The 18,390-nt window shown below is 39.9% G+C and overlaps 1 protein-coding gene across 1 annotated transcript in view; it reads left to right on the top strand.

Annotated features, from left to right (window-relative positions):
* ALKBH1 (alkB homolog 1, histone H2A dioxygenase) overlaps positions 1-12,132 on the top strand; it is a 30,103-nt gene extending 17,971 nt beyond the window's left edge. Inside the window, 3 exon segments of the mRNA XM_007459779.1 lie at positions 1,432-1,522; positions 10,668-10,861; positions 11,703-12,132. Of these exon segments, the coding sequence (XP_007459841.1) occupies positions 1,432-1,522; positions 10,668-10,861; positions 11,703-12,132 (715 nt within the window).
* Positions 12,133-18,390: the final 6,258 nt, after the last annotated feature.

Below are 18,390 nucleotides of genomic sequence, written 5' to 3'. Positions count from 1 at the left end.
TTTGAGCTCTGCTTTTTCTTAATTCTAGTGGCCCTCCAAGTCTTGTGCTATTCAGTTTAGTGCTAGATTTTCTACTGCCTTAAATTTTCCCCTCATTTCTTATACTTATCTGTCGTCTCCTGTCAAAATATAAACTCCTTTAAGCAGCCTAATGTTTTCTTTTTTAAAGAGCAGTGGTTCCTAGACCCCCCAAATTTTTTTGATTGATTAATGATGTAAATTACATAGAAAAAACAAATAAAATGATTAGACCTAGCATTCTTGTATTTTTAGATATTTAGAGGTAAATCAAACAATCTTCCTCTTTAGAAGGAGAGTAGTTAGGGAATTCCCTGATGGTCCAGTGGTTAGGACTCCATGCTTTCACTGACAAATGCCCTGGGTTCAATCCCTGGTCGGGGAACTAAGATCCCGCAAGCCACGCAGCGCAGCCAAAAAAAAAAAAAAGAGTAGTTAATCCCATAGATTTGATTAAAGTATAATTACAGAAAGGATACCTCCATTTTACAGAAACCTCCTGTGGTTTGAATAAGGGAATGTCAGAAACCAAATCAATTACAGTGGCCCTTAATTGTTAGCTGGGCCTCAGTTATCTAAGTTGTTATATGGGGTTAAAGAAGTCATGTTAAACCAGTAATTTTTGATTGTATACTGTATTTTGCCAAATGTTTTTTCCCCAAATTGCAATTCTGGGAAGCTGCCATTATTCTAGACATAGTTGATAGCTGTAATTAATCACGTCCTGCTTTTAGCAAACCAAATTGAATATGTTCTGTTAGCCAAATTTTCAGTTATCTGTAGGGCTCTTTGTCCCATTTCCCATGGGCGGGTAAAGGCATTTCTGTTGTCATTTTGTTTAATTATTATTGAGATGCTGGAGACTCAACATTGAAAATTGATCCCATTCAGCAGAGGATTTAGAACCAACGATTAGAAATTAGAAATGCTAACATGTGTTTTAGTAGTATTATATTCTTTTTTTATAAATTTATTTATTTATTTTTGGCTGTGTTGGGTGTTCGTTTCTGTGAGAGGACTTTCTCTAGTTGCGGCGAACGGGGGCCACTCTTCATCGCAGTGCACGGGCCTCTCACTGTCGCGGCCTCTCTGGTTGCGGAGCACAGGCTCCAGACGCGCAGGCTCAGTAGTTGTGGCTCATGGGCCCAGTTGCTCCACATCATGTGGGATCCTCCCAGACCAGGGTTCGAACCCGTGTCCCCTGCATTGGCAGGTAGATTCTCAACCACTGTGCCACCAGGGAAGCCCCAGTAGTATTGTATTCTTGGTCAACTCATTTCTGTTCTAATTTCCCCTGTTGAGGTCTTGGCTAACAGCTTATATAGAATACCAAATTTAGACTCCAGGATCCATACAACAGGCTATTGCTGCCATTTGAAGTGAATAAATCATTTTTGTCTCCAATCTTTGCAGGTATAAAGAAGTGAATAAACGGAGACCCCGAAGTTTACTAGAGAAACTGCGCTGGGTGACCCTAGGCTACCATTATAACTGGGACAATAAGGTATTAAAATTTTCTTGCTAATTCCATTGTTTTTCCATTTTTATTCTTTTTGGGCCCACATGGTTTGACTTCTTCCTGGCCAAGCTTAAAGTATCAGATTATACATATGTGGAAGGATTTCTTTCATTTATTCCCTCCTAAAATCCTCTTGATATGGTATCTCAAGAGGAATGAATAATTTATCAAGAGAAAATTACTTTTTCATATGTTCTCAGCTTATATTATTTTATTAGAAGTCATTGGTGCTTCTGGGGAGGTTTCAGGGATACAGATTTTTCTTTACTGTATTCATGAGCAGTTCTCAATTACAGTCTTTATTTCCATTATTATTTAGTGTTTGTTGATCATTTATATTCTACATAATATGTGCCTGGAGTAAAAGAAGCTCCATGTACTTCTGGTATTCTCTTCCATCAACTCACAGAAGAACTTTCAAGATCTAGACACCTTTGACTGCTATATAAGGTCTGAGCAGGAGAGAGATGGGAAAGAATGTCCTACAGTTAACAAAGTTCCATGTTTTCTTGAGGTACAGTTTCTTCTTTTGTGACCCCTACGATTCAGAAAATGCCTCCTTTATCGCTGGCATCTCAATGCCTCTTTTCGCAATGAGATGTTTGCCACCAAGTGGAAGGACTAATTCTGAGAGTAAACTGAATAAAGCAAATTGGTATAGACCATCTTCCTACTAATCAGTTACTTTTTAAGAGCACCATAGTTTCAGTCAACCCAGCTCGTTAATAAATATGTTAACTACGCAAAATAATGGTAAATGTTGCTCAGAACTATTCATGATAAAATTCTTATTTTCAGTGATACAGATTTAATGGAAAACTAGACATCTGTATTTGGGGAAATGGCCATGTGGTTTTCTTTCGGTTAGAGAGCCTGGATTTGAATCTTGCCTTCAATATGGATAGTGCCTCCCTCATAAGGTGGTTGTGAGGATTAAATGATTAACGCCTTTGTAGTATTAACAACAGTGCCTGGCTATTCTAAGCAGTTAAATGTATTAACACCATAAATGTTAGCTTATTGTTTTTTATGATATTAATTTTACTGTAGATATTGTTATTCTCCAAGGAATAAGTTAGCCGTATTTACTAAGAAAAACATGGAGTGAAAATTATCAAAAACACTGGAAGGGTAATCAGAAAAAGAGAAAGAGAATTAAGAAAGAAGAGTAGTACATAGACAGTTTGGATAGGGATGAAAGCCCAAAAAGGTAATTCTTATATTATAGCAGAGGCAATCTAGTGCTAGAATAGGAGCTCTAAGTGGCTGGTCTTCTGAAGGACTAAAACAAAATGTTAGAGAAAACCTTAAAGTTCTCTAACTACACCCTTAGTTTTGAGAAATTAAATACGAGCTCTCATTTGCAGTTCAGGAAAAGAAGAAAAAAGTAAAACAGATTCCAACTGAAAAGGCTTGGCCATCCATCAAAGACTTTTCAGAAAAGTCTTTCTTAATGAGAAGTTAAAGCTCACTTCTCAGCCCTGAACCAAGATGCTGGTGTAGAAGGACGTGCTCTCACTCCCTCTTGTGAGAACACCAGAATCACAGCTAGCTGCTGGACAATCATCGACAGGAAGACACTGGAACTCACCAAAAAAGGATACCCCACATCCAAAGACAAAGGAGAAGCCACAATGAGACAGTAGTAGGGGTGTACTCACAGTAAAATCAAATCCCATAACTGCTGGGCAGGTGACTCGCAGACTGGAGAACACTTATACCACAGAAGTCCACCCACTGGAGTGAAGGTTCTGAGCCCCACGTCAGGCTTCCCAACCTGGGGGTCCGGCAACGGGAGGAGGAATTCTTAGAGAATCAGACTTTGAAGGCTAGTGGGATTTGATTACATGACTTTGGCAGGACTGCGGGAAATAGAGACTGCACTCTTGCAGGGCAGACACAAAGTAGTGTACGCATTGGGACCCAGGGGAAGGAGCAGTGACCCCATGGGAGACTGAACCAGACCTACCTGCTACTGTTGGAGGGTCTCCTGCAGAGGCGGGAGTTGGCTGTGGCTCACCCTGGGGACAAGGACACTGCCAGCAGAAGTTCTGGGAAGTACTCCTTGGTGTGAGCCCTCCCAGAGTCCGCCATTAGGCCCAACAAACAGCCCAGGTAGTCTCCAGTGTTGGGTTGCCTCAGGCCAGAAAACCAACGCAGGCGGGGTGGGGGGGGGAGCGGTGACCCAGCTCCACCCATCAGCAGTCAAGCCAATTAAAGTTTTACTGAGCTCTGCCCACCAGAGCAACTGTCAGCTCTACCCACCACCAGTCCCTCCCATCAGGAAACTTGCACAGGCCTCTTAGATAGCCTCATCCACCAGAGGGCAATCAGCAGAAGCAAGAAGAACTACAATCCTGTAGCCTGTGGGGAAAAAAAACACATTCACAGAAAGATAGACAAGATGAAAAGGCAGAGGGCTATGTACCAGATGAAGGAAAAAGATAAAACACCAGAAAAACAACTAAATGAAGTGGAGATAGGCAACCTTCCAGAAAAAGAATTCAGAATGATAGTGAAGATGATCCAGGACCTCGGAAAAAGAATGGAGGCAAAGATCGAGAAGATGCAAGAAATGTTTAACAAAGACCTAGAAGAATTGAAGAGCAAACAAACAGATGAACAATACAATAACTGAAATGCAAACTACACTAGAAGGAATCAATAGCAGAATAACTGAGGCAGAAGAACAGATAAGTGACCTGGAAGACAGAATGGTGGAATTCACTGCTGTGGAACAGAATAAAGAAAAAAGAATGAAAAGAAATGAAGACAGCCTAGGAGACCTCTGGGACAACATTAAAGGCAACAACATTTGCATTATAGGGGTCCCAGGAGGAGAAGAGAGAGAGAAAGGAGCCGAGAAACTATTTGAAGACATTATAGTCGAAAACTTCCCTAACATGGGAAAGGAAATAGCCACCAAAGTCCAGGAAGTGCAAAGAGTCCCATACAGGATAAACCCAAGGAGAAACACACCGAGACACATAATAATCACATTAGCAAAAATTAAAGACAAAGAAAAATTACTGAAAGCAGCAAGGGAAAAATGGCAAATAACATACAAGGGAACTCCCATAAGGTTAACAGCTGATGTCTCAGCAGAAACTCTGCAAGCCAGAAGGGAGTGGCATGATCATACTTAAAGTGATGAAAGGGAAGAAACTACAAGCAAGATTACTCTACCCGGCAAGGATCTCATTCAGATTCAACAGAGAAATCAAAAGCTTTACGACAAGCAAAAGCTTAAGAGAATTCAACACCACCAAACCAGCTCTACAACAAATGCTAAGGGAACTTCTCTAAGTGGGAAAAACAAGAGAAGAAAAGGACCTACCAAAACAATTAAGAAAATGGTCATAGGAACATACATATGGATAATTACCTTAAACGTAAATGGATTAAATGCTCCAACCAAAAGACACAGGCTTGCTGAATGGATACAAAACCAAGACCCATATATATGCTGTCTACAAGAGACCCACTTCAGACATAGGGACACATACAGAGTGAAAGTGAGGGGATGGAAAAAGATATTCCATGCACTTGGAAATCAAAAGAAAGCTGGAGTAGCAATACTCATATCAGATAAAATAGACTTTAAAATAAAGAATGTTGCAAGAGACAAGGAAGGAAACTGCATAACGATCAAGGGATCAATCCAAGAAGAAGATATAACAATTATAAATATACATGCACCCAACATAGGAGCACCTCGATACATTATGCAACTCCTAACAGCTATAAAAGAGGAAATCGACAGTAACACAATAATGGTGGGGGACTTTAACACCTCACTTACACCAATGGACAGATCATCCAAAATGAAAATAAATAAGGGAACACAAGGTTTAAATGACACAATAGACCAGATAGAGTTAATTGATATTTATAGGACATTCCATCCAAAAACAACAGATTACACTTTCTTCTCAAGTGCACACAGAACATTCTCCAGGATAGATCACATCTTGGGTCACAAATCCAGCCTCAGTAAATTTAAAAAAATTGAAATCATACCAAGCATCTTTTCTGACCACAACGCTATGAGATTAGAAATGAATTACAGGGAAAAAATGTAAAAAACACAAACACATGGAGGCTAAACAGTATGTTACTAAATAACCAAGAGATCACTGAAGTAGTCAAAGAGGAAATCAGAAAATACCTAGAGACAAATGACAATGAAAACACGACAATCCAAAACCTGTGGGATGCAGCAAAAGCAGTTCTAAGAGGGAAGTTTATAGCTATACAAACCTACCTCAAGAAACAAGAAGAATCTCAGATAAACAATCTAAGCTTCCACGTAAAGGAACGAGAGAAAGAAGAACAAACAAAACGCAAAGTTAGCACAAGGAAAGAAATCATAAAGATCAGAGCAGAAATAGAAACAAAGAAAACAATAGCAAAGATCAATAAAACTAAAAGCTGGTTCTTTGAGACGATAAACAAAATTGATAAACCATTAGCCAGACTCATCAAGAAAAAGAGGGAGAGGACTCAAATCAATAAAATTAGAAATGAAAAAGGAGAAGTTACAACAGACATCGCAGAAATACAAAGCATCCTAAGAGACTATACAAGCAACTCTATGCCAATAAAATCGACAACCTGGAAGAAATGGACAAATTTTTAGAAAGGTATAATCTTCCAAGACTGAACCAGGAAATAATAGAAAATATGAACAGACCAGTTACAAGTAATGAAATTGAAACTGTGATTAAAAATCTTCCAACAAGCAAAAGTCCAGGACCAGATGGCTTCACAGGTGAATTCTATCAAACATTTAGAGAAGAGCTAACACCCATCCTTCTCAAACTCTTCCAAAAAATGGCAGAGGAAGGAACACTCCCAAACTCATTCTATGGGGCCACCATCACCCTGATTCCAAAACCAGAGAAAGATACTACAAAAAAAGAAAATTACCAATATCACAGGTGAATATAGATGTGAAACTCAAACAAAGTACTAGCAAACGGAATCCAACAACCCGTTGAAAGGATCATACACCATGGTCAAGTGGGATTTATCCCAGGGATGCAAGGATTCTTCAATATATGCAAATCAATCCATGTGATATACTGTATTAACAAATTGAAGGAAAAAACCATATGATCATCTCAATAGACGCAAAAAAAGCTTTTGACAAAATTCAACACTGATTTATGATAAAAACTCTCCAGAAAGTGGGCATAGAGGGAACCTACTTCAACATAATAAAGGCCATATACGGCAAACCCACAGCAAACATCATTCTTGGTGGTGAAAAACTGAAAGCAATTCCTCTAAGATCAGGAAGAAGACAAAGATGCCCACTCTCACCACTGTTATTCAACATAGTTTTGTAAGTCCTAACCACGGCAATCAGAGAAGAAAAAGAAATAAAAGGAATCCAAATTGGAAAAGAAGAAGTAAAACTGTCACTCTTTGCAGATGACATGATACTATACGTGGAGAATCCTACAGATGCCACCAGAAAACTACTAGAGCTAATCAATGAATTTGGTTAAGTTGCAGGATACAAAATTAATGCACAGAAATCTCTTGCATTCCTATACACTAATGATGAAAAATCTGAAAGAGAAATTAAGGAAACACTCACATTTACCACTGCAACAAAAAGAATAAAATACCTAGGAATAAACCTACCTAGGGAGGGAGACAAAAGACCTGTATGCAGAAAACTGTAGGACACTGATGAAAGAAATTAAAGATGATACGAACAGATGGAGAGATATACCATGTTCTTGGATTGGAAAAATCAACATTGTGAAAATGACTCTAGTACCCAAAGCAATCTACAGATCCAATGCAATCCCTATCAAATTACCAATGGCATTTTTTACAGAACTAGAACAAATCATCTTAAAATTTGTATGGAGACACAAAAGACCCCAAGTAGCTAAAGCAGTCTTGAGGGAAAAAAGCAGAGCTGGAGGAATAAGGCTCCCTGACTTCAGCCTGTACTACAAAGCTACAGTAATCAAGACAATATGGTACTGGCACAAAAACAGAAATATAGATCAATGGAACAAGATAGAAAGCCCAGAGATAAACCCATGCACCTATGGTCAGCTATCTAGACAAAGGAGGCAAGGATATACAATGGAGAAAAGACAGTCTCTTCAGTAAGTGGTGCTGGGAAAACTGGAAGCTACATGTAAAAAGAATGAAATTAGAACACTCCCTAACACCATACACAAAAATAAACTCAAAATGGATTAGAGGCCTAAATGTAAGTCCGGACACTATAAAACTCTTAGAGGAAAACATAGGAAGAACACTCTTTGCCATAAATCACAGCAAGATCTTTTTGATCCACCTCCTAGAGTAATGGAAATAAAAACAAAAATAAACAAGTGGGACCTAATGAAACTTCAAAGCTTTTGCAGGGCAAAGGAAACCATAAACAAGACTAGAAGACAACCCTCAGAATGGGAGAAAATATTTGTAAACAAGTCAGCGGACAAAGGATTAATCTCCAAAATATATAAACAGCTCATGCGGCTCAATATTAAAAAAACAAACAGCCCAATCCAAAAATGGGCAGAAGACCTAAATAGACATTTTCCAAAGAAGACAGATTGCCGAGAAGCACATGAAAAGCTACTCAACATCACTAATTATTAGAGAAATGCAAATCAAAACTACAATGAGGTATCACCTCACACCAGTTAGACTGGGCATCATCAGAAAATCTACAAACAACAAATGCTGGAGAGGGTGTGGAGAAAAGGAAACCCTCTTGAACTGTTGGTGGGAATGTAAATTGATACAACCACTATGCAGAACAGTATGGAGGTTCCTTAAAAAGCTAAGCATAGGGGGCTTCTCTGGTGGCACAGTGGTTGAGAGTCCGTCTGCCGATGCAGGGGATGTGGGTTTGTGCCCCAGTACGGGAGGATCCCACATGCTGTGGAGCAGCTGGGCCTGTGAGCCATGGCCGCTGAGCCTGCGCGTCTGGAGCCTGTGCTCCGCAATGGGAGAAGCCACAGCAGTGAGAGGCCCGCTTACCCAAAAAAAAAAAAAAAAAAGCTAAGCATAGGGGCTTCCCTGGTGGCGCAGTGGTTGAGAGTCCACGTGCCGATGAGGGGGTCGTGGATTTGTGCCCCAGTCCTGGAAAATCCCACATGCTGCAGAGCAGCTGGGCCCATGGGCCATGGCCTCTGAGCCTGCGCATCTGGAGCCTGTGCTCCACAACAGGAGAGGCCACAACAGTGAGGCCTGTGTACAGGGGAAAAAAAAAAAAGCTAAGAATAGAATTACCATATGATCCAGCAATCCCACTACTGGGCATATACCAAGAAAAAAACATAATTCAAAAAGACACATGCACCCCAGTGTTCATTGCAGCACTATTTACAATAGCCAGGTCATGGAAGCAACCTAAATGCCCATCGACAGACGAATAGATAAAGAAGATGTGGTACATATATACAATGGAATATTACTCAGCCATAAAAAGGAATGAAATTGGGTCATTTGTTGAGACGTGGATGGATCTAGAGACTATCATACAGAGTGAAGTAAGTCAGAAAGAGAAAAACCAATATCGTATATTAACGCATATATGTGGAACCTAGAAAAATGGTACAGATGAACCAGTTTGCAGGGCAGAAATTGAGACACAGATGTAGAGAACAAACATATAGACACCAAGGGAGCAAAGCGGCAGGGGGCAGGGGTGGTGGTGTGATGAATTGGGAGATTGGGATTGACATGTATATACTAATATGTATAAAATTGATGACTAATAAAAAAAAGAAAAATGAGGAAGAGAAAGAAACAGGAAATAAGTATACTGTTAACATACTGAAATAACAAAAATATACTGAAGCCCATTTTTTTAAATGTGGATGAAAGATTAGTGTGTGTGTGATAGGTTTCTAGTTGGTGTTACTGTTCACATTCCTGTTAATGGATTGTTTCTGCTGTATTGAATCCTCTGTGCTTTGGAGCAGGTGTGTACCAAATTGTCTTTTGTCCCAGTAATAATCACTTACTGAAAAAAAAAAAAGAAGCTCACATGTCTCCAGAGCCATGACCATTGCTCCAGCTAGTCAACACTAGTGGGGATGTGAGACAAAAGTGGATTTTCTAATCAGATTTGAGGTTGATTGAGTAACGGGAGGAATGAGAGAGGAGCATCAGCCCAAGGAAGAGATCAGGATGCTGCTGGCTTACATAGCCAGACTAGCCGTCAGCCTCATCTGCGTAGGAGGCTGCTGCCTTGTCATTCTCCGAAATTGTATATGTTTTGTAGAGAGAATGTTCTGGCCTTTGTTTTTTTGTTTTTTAAGAGAAAAAGGATATTTATGATCCTTAGGTACAAAAAATAGAGGCAGTTCAGGGGGTAAAGTGCTGAAAATTACTTCCATTTTGAGGTTGTGCCTTGACCACAGTGTAAGTCGGTTTAAATTCAGATGTTTTGAGCATGTCATCCCATCAGATTGACCAGTGAAATCACATGAAACTACGCTGCAGGCTGAGGGGTCCAAAATCAAACTGGCTATAGTATTTGAGGGATGGGTAAATCATGCTATATTAATGTTACATGTAATAGAGAACAGACTTGTGGTTGCCGTGGGTGAGGGAGGGATTGGAAGTTTAGGGTCAGCAGATGCAGACTATTATATAGAGAATGGATAAACAACAAGGTCCTACTGTATAGCACAGGGAACTATATTCAGTATCCTGTGATAAACCATAGTGGAAAAGAATATTAAAAAGAATGTAGGGCTTCCCTGGTGGCGCAGTGGTTGAGAGTCCGCCTGCCGATGCAGGGGACACGAGTTCGTGCCCCAGTCCAGGAAGATCCCACATGCTGCAGAGCGGCTGGGCCCATGAGCCGTGGCCGCTGAGCCTGCGCGTCCGGAGCCTGTGCTCTGCAACGGGAGAGGCCACAACAGTGAGAGGCCCGCATACCAAAAAAAAAAAAAAAGATATACATAGGTATAACGGAAACACTTTGCTGTACAGCAGAAACTGACACAACATTGTAAATCAATCAATCAATATATTACATGTAAATTAGATGATTTTAAAGTGGTAATTAATCTTATGCCACACTTTCCTGTTTTCCTGAGATCATTGTTTATTTTTCTTATTCTCCCTACTTTTATCAAAGAAATACTCAGCAGATCATTATACACCTTTCCCTTCTGACCTGGCTTTCCTCTCAGAGCAAGTAGCCGCTGCCTGTGGATTTCAGGGTTTCCGAGCCGAAGCAGGTATCCTGAATTACTACCGATTAGACTCCACACTAGGAATCCACGTAGACAAATCTGAACTAGATCACTCCAAACCCCTGCTTTCGTTCAGGTAAGTTGGGTCTAGGGTTTTTGAATTACTTATCAGTTCATTCCTTTTTCTAAAGCACTTTTAAGCTTAAATAAATAAATAAAACATTAGATTTTTTAAATGGTTGGACTCTATAATCTTTCACTTCTGGGCATCTTAGCCATGTATCATAAGTAAAATTAGCCTAGTCCTTTTAGAGTAATGACCAAATTACAATGAATATTTCTGTTTAAGATGCATGGAGTCTGTCTTTTATAATGAGAGGTGTTGTCAGTGTCTGTGGAATAGATAAGTGGTAGAGGCCATAAGGCAAAGTGAGCAACCTTTTTGGAATAGAGGAGAGCAAAGCACAGAAGCCTGAAAAGTTTACTCCTTTTCTCCCTAAATGTAAGTTTATATTTCTGCAAAGTACTGCACCTGTATCTCATGAGGAAAGTGCATGAACAGAATCTTTTATTAATTGCCTTATCTTTAAAGTGAACAGGAATTATAAATATATATTAAAGGACCCAAGTAAATTTTAATTTGCTTATTTAATTGCTTCAGACTTTATTTTGCAGCAGTTCTGTGGGCTATAATAAGTTTAAATAGCAGATCATGGGCTGGTCGCTCATAGACACAAGCCGGAAAAGAAGTATCTTAGCATGGTTTAAAAAGGAGGATTGGGACTTCCCTGGTGGTCCAGTGGTTAGGACTTGATGCTTTCACTGCTGTGGACCCAGGTTCAATCCCTGGTCAGGGAACTAAGATCCCACAAGCTGCACAGTGCAACCAAAAAAAAAAGCAGTGGGCAGTAACTTTCCCAATCATGGCCAGTAACAGAAACTTACTATTTGTATTGTTTTACTTTTTTTTTTTATAGCTTCGGACAGTCTGCCATCTTTCTCCTGGGTGGCCTCAAAAGAGATGAAGCGCCCACCCCCATGTTTATGCACAGTGGTGACATCATGGTAATGTCAGGTTTCAGCCGCCTGTTGAACCATGCAGTCCCGAGGGTCCTTCCCAGTCTGGAAGGGGAAAGCTTGCCTTGCTGCCTAGAGACGCCTCTCCCAGCTGACCTCCCCAGAGACTCAGTGGTGGAGCCCTGTTCTGTGGAGGACTGGCAGGTGTGTTCCAGCTACTTGAAAACTGCTCGTGTTAACATGACTGTCCGGCAGGTGCTGGCCAGAGGTCAGGACTTCCCTTTGGAACTCATGGAGGAGAATAAAAGAGACATCACCACAGAGGGTTCCTGCCATCTGGATGATGAGAATAGCCAAGAAAAATGAGCTAGGTTAAACCTTGACTGCTGAGACTTGGAGAGCCCCATTCTTTTACTCAGGCAGGTCTTCCAGTAAATGGCTGTGCTGTTTTGTATTGCCGCAGACTTCAACACAAAGACAGGCCAAAAGCAGAGACAGGGAAAAACTCATCATTGATCACACTGTTGCCTTGGAACCCATCCTGAAGAGAAAACTGATTAACCACTTTGGTCAGAGAAGTGCTTGACGTGATCCAGTCCCGGTTAGGTTTTGGCACTAACGTATGTGCGAAGTCCAAGGAGGTATGAGCTCCCACAACAGCCTTCTCAGCCTCGCTGTTATCTCTGAGCAAGGTAGACATGAGTTTCCATGTCTGTGGAATCTTTAAATACCTCAGGTTTTATTGATGGGAAACATAATTCCCCTTGCACCACCCCATCTAGTGATTTGTGGTTCCATGAACCAACCATTAGTCTTACCTTCTTAATTCTTCCAATCAACACCAAATTCTTTGATCTTCTCTGGCCTTCACAGAAAAATCCTATACACTTAAGATAGTGGAACTGGAAATCGCATCTCCTAGAAAAGACAATCACAGTTATCTCTCTTGCCTAAAAGGTAAATATATATAAACCCAAGGAAAGAGGGACAGTAGTTTCTCCAGATGTCTGTCAGGTCTGTAAACTCTTCCCGTTGGCTTTTAAATGCAATTTTAATTGTTGGACTAAAAAAGTCCTAAGGGTATTCTGTAACTGTTTTCCCCATGAATAAACTTACTCAGTTTTAAATTAAAGATCTGTATCTATGTTTGAGGGTAAGTGTATCTGGGATTCGTTTTTTTCCTATTTTCACTTGCTGTATTCATGCTATTGAAGCCTTCTAGCTGTTTCTGCCTTAAGTATTCTTTGTGGCTGTCTTACAGGAGAGAATATTCCTTGATATTCCAGTCACTGCTGTTTTTTGTATTGTGGACAGTATGGAAAATGCATGAAGCACTGAGTTTAATCTGTGTACCCCCACCAGCTCACCTGGGTATACCCTGAGCCTTTAAGTTACCTTATGTCTCGGTGGGCCTCAGTTTCCTCACTCATAAAATGAAATTTATTACCATCTTCCTAGATGGATATTGCTGTTTCAAACAATAATGGAGATTTAGTGCTCCTTTCTAGAAACATAATATTGCCAATATTTTATTACTATCTGGACTCTTAGAAACATTCTGGCTTATTTGTTTGTGTGGACGACTGACCAGAAGCTGCTTTGATACCTGCTGCTTGCGACGTGACTTGCCAAATTTGCATTTCTCCTCTGTCCTGCCTTTTTTTTCTTACGAGTGTTGAATATTGAATTTATATTGTAATCCTTGGTAGGTTTTTTTTTTTGTTTGAAGGAATAAAAATTAACAGGTTCATCCTTTATGTGTACATAGGTTCTAAAATTCGTTCGTGATAGGATAATTTTATATAATTAAAATTACCACTGGAAAAATCCCTTAAATTTTTAATAATGTACATTATATGAACACTGTGTACATTATATGTGACCCACTGAACACCAACACATGTCATTTAGTAAATCCAGCAGTCAGCTTATCTTTCAGCATTAGAAGATTGCTCTTTAGTCAGTTGATTATCAGATGAAGGTATTGCCTTGTGTTCAGGGTCAATATTTTACAAAAAATACATGTTCAAACTGAAAACTCACACTCCATCAAGCAAGATATGTATGCTGTGAGAAGCATGTGGAAACTGAGGCCAGCCAAGAGGATGGAAGACTCCTGTCTCCCAGCCCACGCTTCCTCTAGGGGTGTGCTCCTGGACTCATTTGGGGGGTGGAGAGGGCTGAGCAGAATTGTTTGCACAGTTCACTTCTCTCGTTTTTATGTATATTTCTGTGAGGCACGTATAGTTGAAGATGTATATAATGCAACTATACTTTGACAGCAGAAATTATACAGCTCAAGGAAAAAGGAAAAATTGGTCATTTTTCTACATTGAAATGAGGATGATCCCCCCCCACCAAGTTTGTTTTAGTTGTCTACCAGATGTTTTCTAAGTCAAGTGTCAGCAAACTATGAGCTACCCTCTGTTTTTGTACTGCCCATGGACTAAGAATCATTTGTACATTCTTAACTGGTGGGGGGAAAAACTCAGAAGAATAATATTAGTGACACATGAAAATTATATGAAATTCAAATTTCTGTGTCCATAAATAGTTTTATTGGAACACAGCCACACTAATTCATTTCCAGATTATCTGTGGTTGCTTTCATGCTAAAATGACAGAGTTGAATAATTTTGCAACAGAGTCTGAAAGATATGATCCAGGCTCTACAGCAAACGTTTGCCAACACCTAGAAAGGAAACCAGACCCCTAGAAAGGAGCCTGAAACCAAGAGAAAACATCAAGGGGAAGATATTTTGTTTTCTTTATTATTTTATATCAAAAATGCCAGGGTAGATACTCTGTGTTCTAGGATGTATATGGTATCAAGAGTGGAGTCACAAATGTTAGGTCTGGGGAAACTGGCACTCATGCTCTGCAAGTGGCAGTGTAATTTGCTATATAAGGCTCAGTTTGGCATCATGTAACCTGTAATTCTGTTGTACATCCCAGTTGGGCCAGGGCAGTCCTGAATGATGTTCCCTTTTCCTGTCAGAAGGGTTCTGGTTTGATGATAAATTATATGGTCATCCTAATTATGTTCTAAAATGTGTACCATTTGACCCAATAAATTTCACTTCTAGTTGAGTCTAAGGAAGTAATTAGAGCTGTCTGCAAGATTTTTATATAAGAATGTAATAGTCAGTTTGAAATAAGTTCAATATCCAGCAACAAGGAGTTGATTAAATTTATGTGTGTGTTCAATAAATGGTTATTGAGCACTGTTCTTCGATTTGCACAAAGTACCTGCTTTTGTGGTGCTTATATCCTAGTGGAAATGACATAACCATACAGAGGAAAACTATAGCCATTAAAATTCATGTTTTGGAAGAACAAGTAAAGATATGAGGAAATACTTGTGTTTAATGAGAAAACCCAGTGATGAAACCATGCATAGTAACCTAATTCTATATAGATTGTTTATATATATTTTTAAAACTGGAAGGATAGGTATACCAAAGTGTGAATGATAGTGGGATTATAGTTGATGTTTCTTCTATTTGTGCTTTTCTGTATTTCTGTGTTTTTTTTACATTGAAATTTTTTTTGTCTTTTTTTAAAAATAAATTTATTTATTTATTTATGGCTGTGTTGGCTTCGTTGCTGCATGCAGGCTTTCGCTGGTTGCTGCGAGTGGGGGCTACCCTTTGTTGTGATGCGGTGGCTTCTCTTGTTGCGGAGCACGGGCTCTAGGCACGCGGGCTTCAGTAGTGTGGCACGTGGGCTTCAGTAGCTGTGGCTCCCGGGCTCTAGAGCGCAGGCTCAGTAGTTGTGGCGCATGGGCTTAGTTGCTCCGCAGCATGTGGGATCTTCCTGGACCAGGGCTCGAACCCATGTTTCCTGCATTGGCAGGCGGACTCTTAACCACTGCACCACCAGGGAAGTCCCTGAGTCATTTTTTAAATAAAGAATACATGCTTGAATTTTTTTTCCAATTAAAAAAATAGTCCTTTAACTTGTAATTCTGCCTCTACTTGAAATATATTAGAATGCAAATCTAGGAACATAAACATTGTCTAACAAGAAGAGCTTGTTGGGCTTCCCTGGTGGCGCAGTGGTTGAGAGTCCGCCTGCCAATGCAGGGGACACACGGGAATAACCTATATGGAAAAATAATCTGAAAAAGAATGGATATATGTATATGTATAACTGAATCACTTTGCTGTACACCTGAAACTAACACAACATTGTAAATCAACTGTACTCTAATATAAAGTAAAAAAAAAAAAAAAAAAAAAAAGAAGAGCTTGTTGGAGGAAACTATTTTATGTAATAAGATACTATATAACCACTATCGATCACGTTTTAGGGACGTATTCAGTAATCAGAAGAAATGCTCAATATGTTAACTGAGAAAAACAGCTTAACAACAGAATGCACAAGCATTTTACCAGTGCTTTTTGTATGCACAATTTGTATGCACAGAAAAGACTGGAGGGTTATAATCTTACATCTCCCAAATTTTCTATCGCCAGCACAAATTGCTCTTTTGAAGAAGGCCTTCGTGTTGCTTTTTTGGAAGGGGCAGGTAAGGCACACACTGCACTCAGCAGCAGCAGCTTTGTAGAGTGTCCACTCCCCTTTTTAACTGCCCTCATCAGCTCCATTCCAGTCTGAGGCCCTTTCATCTGACTAAGATGGATCTTCTCACTACTGCTTGCTTATTATTTCAGAAGAGCCTCTTGCCTGTTTCCAGCACCCTACATCAGATTTTTCCTAAAGTATCCCAGGCCCGCAGTGAGACAGATGTGCTGAACAGGACAAACTCAGCAAGACTTGGCTTGCCACGTTCTAATTTTCCCAATTCCTTTTTTACTAAGATAAGCTGGTCTTATCCCTTTTCTGTTTTCCCTTCATCTAAAAGGTTGGTTTATTAGAGTAGGGGAAAAAAATAAAACCTTAATACCCTAGGTAGATTATACTAAGGCAAATTAGAATGGTAATGAGGCAGAAAGGAGCCCGAGGAATGATTACTGATCTCAGTGTGAATGAGGGGCTGGCAGAGCAGGCAGGAAAAACACCTCACCTGTTTTCTCCTGCTTCGAAGATTACAGTGGAAAAAGCAATGCAAATCTAGTTTCTTAGCCTGCGTAGTAAATTTTTATTGACAATCCTTTTGATCAACTATCCTATCCAAATTTGAGCCCTCATGGAAATGAGTTTGTTGGTTCTCAATTAGTTTTATTGGAAAAACAGATTTGTAAGAAGATGGTATAGACGATGGAAAGTGAAATAGAGTGGTTATCAGGAAAGCTAAGTTTTAATAAAGCTCCAACACTTAGCTCGGTGACCTTGAATAAGTCACTCCACTGAGCCTCAGCTAACCTTCTTGAGCAGCCCAGTTTTCTCACCTTTAAGGAGGTTTGACCAAGTAATCCTGTGTTACCTACCAGCTCTGCAATGCTGTTCTTCTAAAATGAGAAATTAATCTCAGAGTTTGGCTAAACAGCAAGGCTACCCAGTAAGCAGGATTGTTGGTAAGGAAATCAAGTGTAACCAAGAGAAAGAGGAGGGTAAGGAGGGGTTAGGGAAATGCAAATTAAAGCAATGGATGTAAGTAAATGAGATGTTTGTACCCATCTATTTGGAAAATTTAAGGAGATTTTAACCTCTTGACTGTTCTTTTTACTTCCACCCTATTTCTTAATGGTAAATATGGCTCTGCTCTCAAAGTATCCAGAGTCTAATCCCTTCTTTTTGCCTGTAGCGCCCTGACCCAAGCCACTATCATCCGTCAACTGGATTATTATTGCAGTAGCCTTCTGACTTCTTCCATGCTTGTCCCCACCTTCTGCTCCTATAGTTTATTCATAGTTTATTCTTAACTATGGCCAGAGAGAGGCTGTTAACACCTAAGGCAGCTCATGTCACTCTGGTGCTCAAAATTCTAATGTCACTTGTTGCGCTGAGTAAAAGCCAAAGCCCTTTTAGTTGACTACCAGTCCCTCCCCATTCTGGCCCCCCATTTTCTCTTGGTCCTCTCGCCCACTCTGTTCAAGCCACACTGGCCTCCTTGCTGCCCCTCTGAATAGACCAAGCACATACCTGACCTTTGAGCTGGACTTGCCTTTGCCTAGAACACTCTCTTCTCTGAGATTTGTACTTCCTTCCTTCAAGGAAGGCTCAGAATCACCGGGGTGAGGCCTGCCTTCACTATCCTATTCAAAGTCTCAACCCACTGCCATTCCTCATTTTCTTTACCACACTATTTTCCATAGCATTTATGACATAAAACTTCATTATAGGAAATAAGGAAATCATTTCTTTTTAATAGTAATTTCTTTTTTCCCTATTTTTAAGAAATAAGGAAATCATATTGTTTCCCACCACTAGACTCTAAGTGCCCTGAGGCAGAGGTGTGCCCTAGTTTTCTAGAACAGTGCCTGGCACATAGTAGTTTCTCACTATGTATTTGTTGAATGAATGGATGCCAGTGTTGGTGGGATGTGTGAAAATGAAATTTACATTGATAAAGCTATTATATTATCAGTGTTTAGCTAAATTTTGACGCAGCAATTCTACTTCTAGGTATCTTCCCTATAGAAATGCCTGTCAGGGACACAATGATATGTGTAAAAAGATGTTCATTACAGTGTTCAAAATAGTGGAAAGCTAGAAACAACCCAAATGTTAATCAGTAGGGAA

The sequence above is a fragment of the Lipotes vexillifer genome, unplaced genomic scaffold (genome assembly GCF_000442215.2).
Source record: "Lipotes vexillifer unplaced genomic scaffold, Lipotes_vexillifer_v1.1 scaffold39, whole genome shotgun sequence".
Taxonomy (NCBI): Eukaryota; Metazoa; Chordata; class Mammalia; order Artiodactyla; family Lipotidae; genus Lipotes; species Lipotes vexillifer.
This window is presented reverse-complemented; position numbering and strand designations above follow the sequence as displayed.